We start from the raw sequence: 10,961 nt of genomic DNA, 5'->3' as shown, positions 1-10,961 counted from the left end.
TGAAAAAAGAGGCGGTCTTTTTTTTTTTTTTTAACGTTTTCCTGTCTTTTACTGTTTCAGGTGCAAGTGAAAGTGTAGGAAAACATATGCTTGAAGCGTGCAACAATAATCTGGAAATGGCAGTCACTATGTTTTTGGATGGTGGAGGAATCGCTGAAGAGCCCAGTACCAGTTCAGCAAGTGTCTCTGCTGTCAGACCACACCCAGAGTACGAATTTAATGTGTATTGTCAGGAGCTGTCCATCGCCTAAATTAAGTAGTTGTATTTTTATCAAAGCTAGGTCAATTCTCTGGTTTTGAAATAAATGAAAGGCTGAAAGCCTCTGAAAAGTATGAAGTGGAAATTTTGTAGTTACATACGTTCGATTCTTTAGATACTGTCTTGCCTTATTGAATCCTCAAAGGAACCATATAGGCTCTGTGAAGTCAGGGCGATGGGGTTGGTGGGAGTGTATGGTGCTGCTCTGCTAGGATTGGCCCGTGGCCAGCAGGGCCTGTGTGCTTCATGGCAGCAACAGATAAACAAACAGAAACCTTATTGGATGGCATTATCAACATTTTACCAATAAGGAAGCAGAGGCATAGCCATTTCCCCAAGCTACACAGCATTAAGTAGCAGTAAAGCTCAGATTTCCCAATTATAGATTTTTCTACATTCACAGAAATGTTTTGAGTTGCCATGAAAAATGTTTGAAACTAGGCTGGGCATGGTGGCTCACACCTATAATCCCAGCACTTTGGGAGGCCGAGGCAGGCTGATCATGAGGTCAGGAGTTCGAGACCAGCCTGACCAACATAGTGAAACCCTGTCTCTACTAAAAAAAATACAAAAATTAGCCAGGCGTGGTGGCGGGTGCCTATAATCCCAACTACTCGGGAGGCTGAGGCACAAGAATTGCTTGAGCCCAGGAGGCAGAGGTTGCAGTGACCAGAGATCACGCTGCTACACTCCAGCCTGGGTGACAGAGCAAGACTCTGTCTCAAAAAATAAATAAATAAATAAATAAATAAAAATAATATCGTGTAGAGTTTTTTCTGTAAATGTTGGCCATGTATTTCACTCCCAATATAGCTCAGACTTTTAACAGAAATCAGTATGAGAACCTAATACTTAAAAAAATGTCCAGGCATGGTAGCTCATGCCTGTAATTCTAGTACTTTGGGAGGCCAAGGCAGGAGGATGGCTTGAGCCCAAGAGTTTGAGACCAGCTTGGGCAATATAGCAAAACCCTGTCTCTACAAAAAATAGAAAAATTAGCCAGGTGTGGTGGTGCGCAGCTGTAGTCCCAGCTACTTGGGAAGCTGAGATGGGAGGATCACATGAGCCTGGGAGGTTGAGGTTGCAATGAGCCATGATTGTGCCACTGCACTCCAACCTGGATGACACAGAGTGACCCCCTGTCTCAAAAAAAAAAAAAAAAAAAAAAAATTAAAAACAAAAAACCACCTAATACAGAAACTTGAATAGCAAATATTCATAGTTGATTTGGGAGAGCATATTTATTCTCATTGTATAAAACATGTTTTCTCAATTGTGTTGAAAAATAGCTTTGGTAAATGAGTATCTTTTCCTAATGAATTCCCCTATATATATTTTGGCTTAGACAGTTTGTATTGCTAATTGATCAACATTCGATAATGGCTCCTAATTCCTAAAGTATGATTTTCTTTATTCACTTTTTTCTATTCCATCCTTCCATTCTTGGTAGCTGACAATCTTGGTACAGATACCCTCTGATAATGTGGTAATCAAGTCTTTTCATGTAAGGACAACTGTACTGCTTAATCCACCCCTCTAATTGATGCATTTAGTTAGATTAAAGTTTGTTTATAGAACAATTCAGTTGTCTAAGATTGAGACAATTGTGTGTGTGTGTGTATATATATATATATATATGCTATAAACCGAGGTATAACAATAATGGAAGGTTTTGTTTAGGTAGAAGTTTTCTTTCTTTCTTTCTTTCTTTCTTTTTTTTTTTTTTTGGAGACAGAGTGTCTATCGCCAGACTGGAGTGCAGTGTGGTGATCTCGGCTCACTGCAACCTCCACCTCCTGGGTTCCAGTGATTCTCCTGCCTCAGCCTCCTAAGTAGCTGGGACTACCAGCACACGCCACCATGCCTGGCTAATTTTTGTATTTTTAGTAGAGACGGGGTTGCACCATGTTGACCAGGATGGTCCTGATCTCCTGACCTCGTGATCTGCCCATCTCGGCCTCCCAAGGTGCTGGGTTTACAAGCGTGAGCCACTGTGTGCGGCCAGTTTTCTTTTTTTTTTTTTTTCAGGCTGGAGTGCAGTGGTGCAATCTTGGCTCACTGCAAGCTCCTCCGCCTCCCAGGTTCACACCATTCTCCTGCCTCAGCCTTCGGAGTAGCTGGGACTACAGGTGCCCGCCACCACTCCCGGCTAATTTTTTGTATGTTTTTTTTTTAGTAGAGACCGGGTTTCAGCATGTTAACCAGAATGGTCTTGATCTCCTGACCTCGTGATCCAGTGGCCTTGGCCTCCCAAAGTGCTGGGATTACAGGCGTGAGCCACCGCACCCAGCCAACGGCCAGTTTTCTTAAGATAATTAGCTCTTTTTTTAAAAACACAGTCTTGCTCTGTCACTCAGGCTGGAATGTAGGGGTGTGATCTCTGCTCACTGCCCTCGATTCACTGCAACCTCCACCTCCCAGGTTCAAGCAACCTCAGCCCCTCAAGTAGCTGGGACTATAGGCACATGCCACCACACTTGGCTGATTTTTGTATTTTTTGTAAAGGTGGGGTTTTGCCTTGTTGCCCAGGCTGATCTTGAACTCCTGAGCTCAAGCAATCCATCTGCCTTGGCCTCTCAAAATGCTAGGATTGCAGGTGTGAGCCACCGTGGCTGGCCGGCCTATTTCCTTTTGATGAAAGGATTGACAGAGCTTCCTCTTATAGATGTATTGTCTGTTTCTTCAGATTATTGAAATTTTGTGTGTGAGCACTAGGAAAGAGTACTTCACATAATTTTGAATTATCCTTTAGTCACGTGGTTTATTGGAAATTTCTTTAACTGGTTGTTCTTTGATTATAGGATGTTATTGTTGACAAATGAGTATTCCTACTTCATTTCATAAAGGATATTTTGGAGTTCCAACGCTTAAATATCACAAACAAGATCTTTAGTGGTTACTATTCAGAACACCTGAATGAAAACCATTAGGGCTAACATAAATTTATATGGAATTTACATGCTTATATGATACTTATTATAAGCAGGAAGATAATGAAAATTAGGAAGTTACTATTTGCCGTGAACATTAATCAGCAGAGTTCAATACTTGAGTTACAACTATAAAACTATTTCTTTTTCTTTTTCTTTTTTTAGAGATGGAGTCTTGCTATGTTGCCAAGGTTGGTCTCGAACTCCTGGGCTCAAGTGAGCCTCCCGCCTCCTCTCCCAAAGCACTGGGATTACAGGCATGAGCCACCGTGCCCAACCTAAAATAAACTGTTCTTTAAAGGCACACACCATTTTTACAGTGTGTCTGAATGAGTTTTTTCTTACTGGAAGAGATGGATTATCAGTAAACCCTGTGAATGTAAACTTTGAAGAAAATAGGCTTTTAAAAGATGAGTAATTACTTTTTTTGTTCTGTATATTAAGATCTTTTTAGTAAATAATCCAAGATCATACCTGTTAGCCTCTTTCATAATTAGCATGAAATTCACTGCCTTTTAAAGTTTATTTTAATATGTCCTTATGATTTAATTATTCTTTGATGTAGTAGTAATGTGATACTGCTTCTATTAAGCCTATATTTTTCTATTCATTTCTGCCTGATTTTTGGGGGGAAAATTTTTTTCTTTTTTTCTGACAGAATTTAAAGTAGGAAACTTGAGAGGGAAAGGGAAATTGTTTTTATTTCTAAACCATTTGAGCTATCTATTCCAGGTACTCATTTCCACTTGAGCTTTATGTGGAAACCATCTAAAACTCACTTATCAGCCGGATGCAGTAGCTCATGCCTGTAATCCTAGCACTTTGGGAGGCTGAGGTGGGTGGACTGCCTGAGCTCAGGAGTTCAAGATCGGCCTGGCCAACATGGCGCAACCCTGTCACTACTAAAAATACGAAAAAAAATTAGCCAGATGTGATGGTGCATGCCTGTAGTCCCAGCTACTAGGGAGGCCGAGGCACGAGATTTGCTTTAACTTGGGAGGTGGAGGTTGCAGTGAGCCAAGATCGTGTCAGTCCACTCCAGCCTGGGCGACAGAGTGAGACACTGTCTCCCCTGCCAAAAAAAAAAAAAACCCAACAAAATAACTTAAATTTATCATTATTACTGTGCTTCTAAAAGTCACTAAGTTAATTTGAATATATTCGCAGTAATTATAGAAAGCAAACAGGTAGCAGAAATATTCACAGTAATTACAGGAAGCAAACAGGTAGCAGAAAACAGTTTTCATTTTTTATTTTCCCATTTTTTTTAATAGAGAAGAAGTTCGTGCCCCAATTCCTCAAAAGCAGGAAATACTGGTGGAACCAGAACCATTATTTGGTGGTAAGTTCACTTTTTTCCCTTAGCTTTATTTGATTTTGTTCTTTAGGATTTTAATCAAACCATCAAAAGATGTGAAGGCTTCCTAGGAGACTGTTAGAAGTGTAGTGTCAATTCTTACCTTGTTTTTCTGTAGTCCTGTCAAGAAAGTTGCACAGTTGACTCACAAAGAGTGAAGCAGATGTTTCAAATTGATATTTGTTGGAAAAGGCTAAAAGGAGGAACGTTAGCAAGAAGAATATGCTGCCTTGTAATGGGAATGCATAATGATAAAAGGTTCTGATTATTTTCCTTTTCTGGATACCTGCCTGACTGCCAAGTCCTTACTCTCTAGATAGGCCATACTTTCTCTCTCAGTTTCTAGAAGTGCTAATCCTAATTTGAATGAAGGGCACAGTAACCCCTAATTCACGTAAAAAATGAGGATATTAGTCTGGATAGAGACTGGTGATAGAGAATGGGACATTTAATCAGATTAATTTATAGTTAAATAAGCATGTATTTCCCTTTTGTAAACCAAAGAGTTTACGTGTTATTCATGAGTTTATATAGAAAAAATACAAGATGGAATTATAATCTGGTTGGTCAGACCAAGACAGAAAACTGTATATAGTATATATTGAGAATAATTATGCGGAGAAATACTTTGTGTTGAGGTGGCTCACACCTGTAATCCCAGCACTTTGGGAGGCTGAGGTGGGCAGATCACTCAAGGCCAGGAGTTCGAGACCAGTCTGGCCAACATGTCAAAATCCCATCTCTACTAAAAGTACAAAAATTAGGCATGGTAGCACATGCCTGTAATCCCAGCTACTTGGGAGACTGAGGCATGAGAATCACTTAAACCGGGAGGCTGAGGTTGCAGTGAGCCGAGATTGTGCTATTGCACTCTAGTCTGGGCAGTAGAGTAAGACTCTGTCTCAAATAAATAAATACAGTTGAGTACAAGAGACATAAACTTTTTTCCTTCCAACTTTTTTTTAGGTTCGGGGTACATGTGCAGGTTTGTTACATGGGTAAATTGCATGTTGTGTGGGTTTGGTGTACAGGTTACCACCCAGGTAATGAGCATAGTAACCAATAGGTAGCTTTTCTGTTTTCTTTTTTTTTCTTTTCTTCCCCTCCTCTTTTCTTTTCTTTTCATTTCTTTTCTTTTCTGACACGGAGTCTTGCTGTGTTGCTCAGGCTGGTCCCAAACTCCTGGGCTCGAGTAGTCCTCTCGCCTCAACCTCCCAAAGTGCTAGGATTACAGGAGCGAGCCACCACACCTTTTTTCCAATCCTCGCCCTCCATCCTCAAGTGGGCTCTGGTGTCTGCTCCCTTCTTTGTGTCCATGTGTGCTCAGTGTTTAGCTCTCTCTTATGAGAACATGCGGTATTTGGCTTTCTGTTCCTGCATTAATTCACTTAGGATGGTACATGTGTAGCCTTCATGGGTAGACTAAGACGGAGGAGGAAATACACGTTGTAACAAAAGGATGAATAAAATTATATGTATGTCTTTTGATTTGATAAAGTACTTTAGTTGAGAGTTTTATGAGATAAACGTTTTAACTTGGCAGCTTTGGTGTTTATTATAGCAAGAAACAAAAGAATATACTGTCTAGATTCAGAAATAAAAGGCAAGAGGAAAGCTGTAAAGTCTGAATACTGTAGTGTAATGAAGTGCTTTCTGGCTGTTCAATGCGGATAATCATTATGCTGTTGATATACCAGATTGCTCATAATTTTACAAATATAAATGCTAGGAATAGATTTGGAGCAAAAGAGTAATGCCCTTGGAAGCTTTATCTTCTCTTTATTGCAAGGAATAATACAGGATCTTTGAGCAAGTGGAACTATAGGAAGTAAATTCTGTACTATATTGCTTTTGAACAGAGGCAAAAGAATTCCATTTGAAAGTCCCACTTTACTCTTTTTTTTTTTTTCTTTTGTATTACAGAGATGGAGTCTCTGTTGCCCAGGCTGGAGTGCGGTGACGCAATCCTAGCTTACTGCAGTCTCAAACTCCTGGGCTCAAGAATTCCTCCTGCCTCAGCCTTCTATAGGTGTGTGCTACCACGCCTGGCTAATTGTTTTGTTTTGTTTGGTTTGTGGAGACAGGGCATTGCTGTGTTGCCCTGGCTGCTATGGGACTGATCTCAAGCAATCCTGCCCCCTTGGCCTTGGCCTACCAAAGTACTGGAGTTACGGGCGTGAGCCACCGCACCTGGCCGCTTTCTTCCTTTTTTATCTCTGAATTGATGTACAGTTAAGGAGGATGCTAAGAATGACTTTTTACAGTTAGGAAGTCATTCTTACCTTTTATTATTAGATGTTAAACTTGAAATGGGTCTTTAGAAACTATTTTCTTAAGGCAGTATTGATTTAAATCACCGTTCAGGTGTGGTCTCAGGTCCCTAATACCCTTTCAGATTGTCAGATTTAAACGTTAAAACAATTTACAATAATAATACTAAGAGTTGGTTTGTTTGTTTTTGAGATGGGGTCTTGCTGTGTTGCCCCAGGCTGGAGTGCAGTGGTTGCTCACAGGCGTGATCCCACTAGTGATCGGCACGGGAGTTTTGACCTCTGTTTCCAACCGGGGCTAGTTCACCCCTCCTTAGGCAACCTGGTGGTCCCCCTACTCCCTGGAGGTATTTATATTGATGCTGAGCTTAGTGTAGACACCTGACTGGCATAGCCCACTACAGGCCAGAACTCTTAGGCTCAGGTGATCTTGTCTCAGCCTCCTGAGTAGCTGGGATTATAGGCATGCACCATGGTACTGGACATCAAATTATTTTCATTGTGGTGACATTTAGACTGATAGTTCAGAAACAATGATGAGTCAGACTGTTGGCTTATTGGTTGAATTCATGCAGTGGCTTCAGACTGTATCACTAGATAGTGAATTCTTCACTGCTACATGAAGTTTGCAAAAACATTTAAAAGGCAGGGCCTGGTGCAGTGACTCATGCCTGTAATCCCAGTCCTTCGGGAGGCAACAGTTGAAAAGATCACTTGAAACCAGGAGTTGGAGAGCAGCCCAGACAACATAGGAAGACGCATCTCTACAAAAAATAAAAATAATTGTTAGGTGTGGTGGCACGTGCCTGTAGTCCTAGTTGGGAGTCTGAGGTGGGAGGATCGCTTGAGCTTAGGCGTTCTAGGCTGCCGTGAACTATGATCATGCCACTGCACTGCAGCCTATGTGACATAGTGAGACCCTGTCTCTAAAAGAAAAATAGGACAGGTGCAGTGGCATACACCTGTAATCTCAACACTTTGGGAGGCTGAGGCGGGAGGATTGCTTGAGCCCAGGAGTTTGAGACCAACCTGGGCAACACTGAGACCCCAACTCAAAAAAAAAAAAAGTTAACTGATTTAAAAGCAATTTTCTTTAATGATGTTCTTGGTGAAGCAGTAAAAATGATTAATTTCATTAAATCTTGATCCTTGAGTACACAGTTTTAAAATATAGTTTGAAATAGTGTGTATGCAGAAAGCAGTTTGGTATAATGAAGTACTATGATTACCTTAAGGAAAAGCACTTGTGTGATCGTTAGAGTAGGGAGCTTTTTTCATGGAACATTCTTTTACTTGAAAATCACTGACAAACTATCAGTTTACACTTTGACAGTTGGCATTTTCTTGAAAATGTGAGCTTGTTACTTCAGTACAACTGAGAGTGTTTGTTATCAGTGATTTTAAAAAAGAGGTTTGGCCGGATGTGGAGACTCACACCTGTAGTCCCGACACTTTGGGATTACTTTGGGAGGCTGAGGCGGGAGATTTCTTGAGCCTGGGAGTTCCAGACCAGCTTGCGCTACATAGGGAGACCCCCATCTCTACAAAAAAATTAAGAAAAAATTAGCTGGGCGTGGTGGCACATGCCTGTAGTCCCAGCTGTGCAGGATGCTGAGGGGTGAGAAGATGGCTTGGGCCTTTGAGGTCAAGGCTGCAGTGAGCTATTATTGCACCACTGCACTCTAGCCTCCTGGTGACAGAGAGACCTCGTCTCAAAAAAAAAATGATAAAATACCTTAAAAGAACTTTCAGGCCAAAAACAGGATTTTAGAAAACTTTTTGTGCCCACCTTTGTGAGCTTGATACTTTCCCAGTACTTGAAGGCTTTCCGATAAGATCAGTGGTGACATGAAACAGATGATCTTTAAATACTGTATAATGAAGCCATTAATATTTGAAATGTTTCCATTACTCAGCAAACAAGTGTTTTTGAATAACCAGTGCATGACACTACAGAGTTGTGCATAGGTAAAAGATCCATTCAGACTGCGAGATGAATTGTATTAGATATTTATTGCTGAGTAAAAAATTGTTCCAAAATTAAACTGCCTGAAAAAAACAAAAAACAAAGAAAACAATCTCAGTTTCTTTGGGTCAGTAATCTGGGTGTGGCCTTTGGTTAGGGTCTCCTACAAGGGTGTGGTCAGCCTGTCAGCTAGGCTACCATTCATCTCAAAGCCTGAATGGAGGAGATCTCCTAAACTCACTCATGTGTCTATTGCCTGGGGGCATCCATTTTACACAGAGCAAATGAGAGCCTGAGAGGGCAGCCCAAAATGGAAGCCATTCTCTTTTTGTAACGTAATCTGGAAGTGAAATCCCATCACTCTGCTACATTCTGTTCCATCCTGCCTGTACTCAAGGTATTCACACACAGGGTGCGAATGCTGGAAGACAGGGAAAATTGGGGGCTGTCTTAGAGACTGCCTACCACATAGTACAGTGGGTTATAATGAAACAGTATGAAAAGCTCATTGATAAGATTTCAGATTCCACTTTGCAGCTGTCCTCTAAGAAACTACCATTGGTTAAGTATTGGTGTACTATTAAAGAAGAATATCCACAATCATCTAAGACTTTAAAACACTCCTCGCTGCTGGGTATGGTGGCACAGGCATGTAGTCTCAGCTACTCTGGAGGCTGAGGTGGGAGTATGGCTTGAGCCCCAGGAGTTCTTGGCTGTAGGGCCCTATGTTGATTGGGTGTCTGCACTAAGTTCGGAATCAATATGGTGACCTGCTGGCAGTGGAGGACCACCAGATGACCTGAGGAAGAGGAAACGGAGCAGGTGCAGATCAGTAGTGGAATTGTGCCTGTGAATAGCCACTGCCCTTCAGCCTGGGCAACATAGTGAGACCCCCATCTTTTAAAACAAAAAGCCCACTCCTTCCTTTTACAACTGCATGTCTGCGTGAGAGTAAATTTTAATTTTCTTTCTATACTTGAACTAAAAGAATAGCAGCAGATCTAAAGGAATGCAGAAGCAGATCTGAAGATCCAGATGTCTTCTCTGAAGCCAAATACGAACAGCTATGTGGACATGTAAAACAGTGCCACTCTTCTCACGACATTTTTTCTCCAGCTGTCTCTCCCCTATGCTGACTTTGAAGCTCCTTCTGAATCTCTTTTAGCTCTTTATAGCTTAGTCTCTTTGACTTCAGTGACCAGTACTTCTATTATGTGGGCAGTAGAGTGAGGACAGAGGACTGATGTTTGCGTGTGACAGGTGGCTTGGAAGAGCCAGGAGACCACATTGAAAAGGCAGGTAACAGTAGTAGGCCTAGGGCTAAGAGGTGGTGTGGTCTGAGGAGAGGTTTTTGCTCACAAATAGGGTAAATGAATGGAAGACAAATGGGAAGAGGGATGTTAGCCCAAGAAGTAAAAGAAATTGGGTAGAAGGATAGTAATAAGAGGAACTAGTGAGTATACCTGGATTGGTGCCTTATGAAGAAGGGGGAGGTTGGAAAGGTGATGTGAAATCATGTGGAATATTGACTAACCTACCTTTGGCAGTTTAAAGGTAGGAGAAAATTACCTTTTATGTGCTACCTTCCTAAAATCATATACTTTCTTAGGCAACTATTCTTATTCTAAGACATCCTTGGTTTCTTTCTTTCTTTCTTTCTTTCTTTTGAGACGGAGTCTTGTTCTGTGGCCTAGGCTGGAGTGCAGTGACGTGATCTTGGCTCACTGCAAGCTCTGCCTCCCAGGTTCACGCCATTCTCCTGTGTCAGCCTCCCCAGTACCTGGAACTACAGGTGCCCGCCACCACGCTAATTTTTTCTATTTTTTAAATAGAGACGGAGTTTCACCGTCTCAAACTCCCTACCTGGTGATCTGGCCGCCTCGGCCTCCCAAAGTGCTGGAATTACAGGCGTGAGCCGCAGCGCCAAGCCTCCAGCCAGTTTCTTAATTGTTAGAGTTAAAAAGTATCAGATATCCAGTTTTTTTAAAAAATTATTATTATTATTTTTTAATTTAAAGAGACAGGGCCTGGCCGGGCACGGTGGCTCAAGCCTGTAATCCCAGCACTTTGGGAGGCCGAGACGGGCGGATCACGAGGTCAGGAGATTGAGACCATCCTGGCTAACATGGTGAAACCCCGTCTCTACTAAAAACTACAAAAAACTAGCCGGGCGAGGTGG

At 41.7% G+C, this 10,961-nt stretch overlaps 1 protein-coding gene across 2 annotated transcripts in view; it reads left to right on the top strand.

Annotated features, from left to right (window-relative positions):
* UBXN7 (UBX domain protein 7) overlaps window positions 1-10,961 on the top strand; it is a 77,904-nt gene that overhangs the window by 26,434 nt on the left and 40,509 nt on the right. For both annotated transcript variants that reach the window (XM_017892202.1, XM_017892203.1), the window contains 2 exons: window positions 61-208; window positions 4,464-4,531. In XM_017892202.1, coding sequence (XP_017747691.1) covers window positions 61-208; window positions 4,464-4,531 — 216 coding nt within the window. The remainder of the gene's footprint in view (window positions 1-60; window positions 209-4,463; window positions 4,532-10,961) is intronic.

Source organism: Rhinopithecus bieti, unplaced genomic scaffold (assembly GCF_001698545.2).
Source record: "Rhinopithecus bieti isolate Rb0 unplaced genomic scaffold, ASM169854v2 scaffold_21777, whole genome shotgun sequence".
NCBI classification, from domain to species: Eukaryota; Metazoa; Chordata; class Mammalia; order Primates; family Cercopithecidae; genus Rhinopithecus; species Rhinopithecus bieti.
Note: the sequence above shows the minus strand (reverse complement) of the source record. Positions and strands in the feature narration are given on the sequence as shown.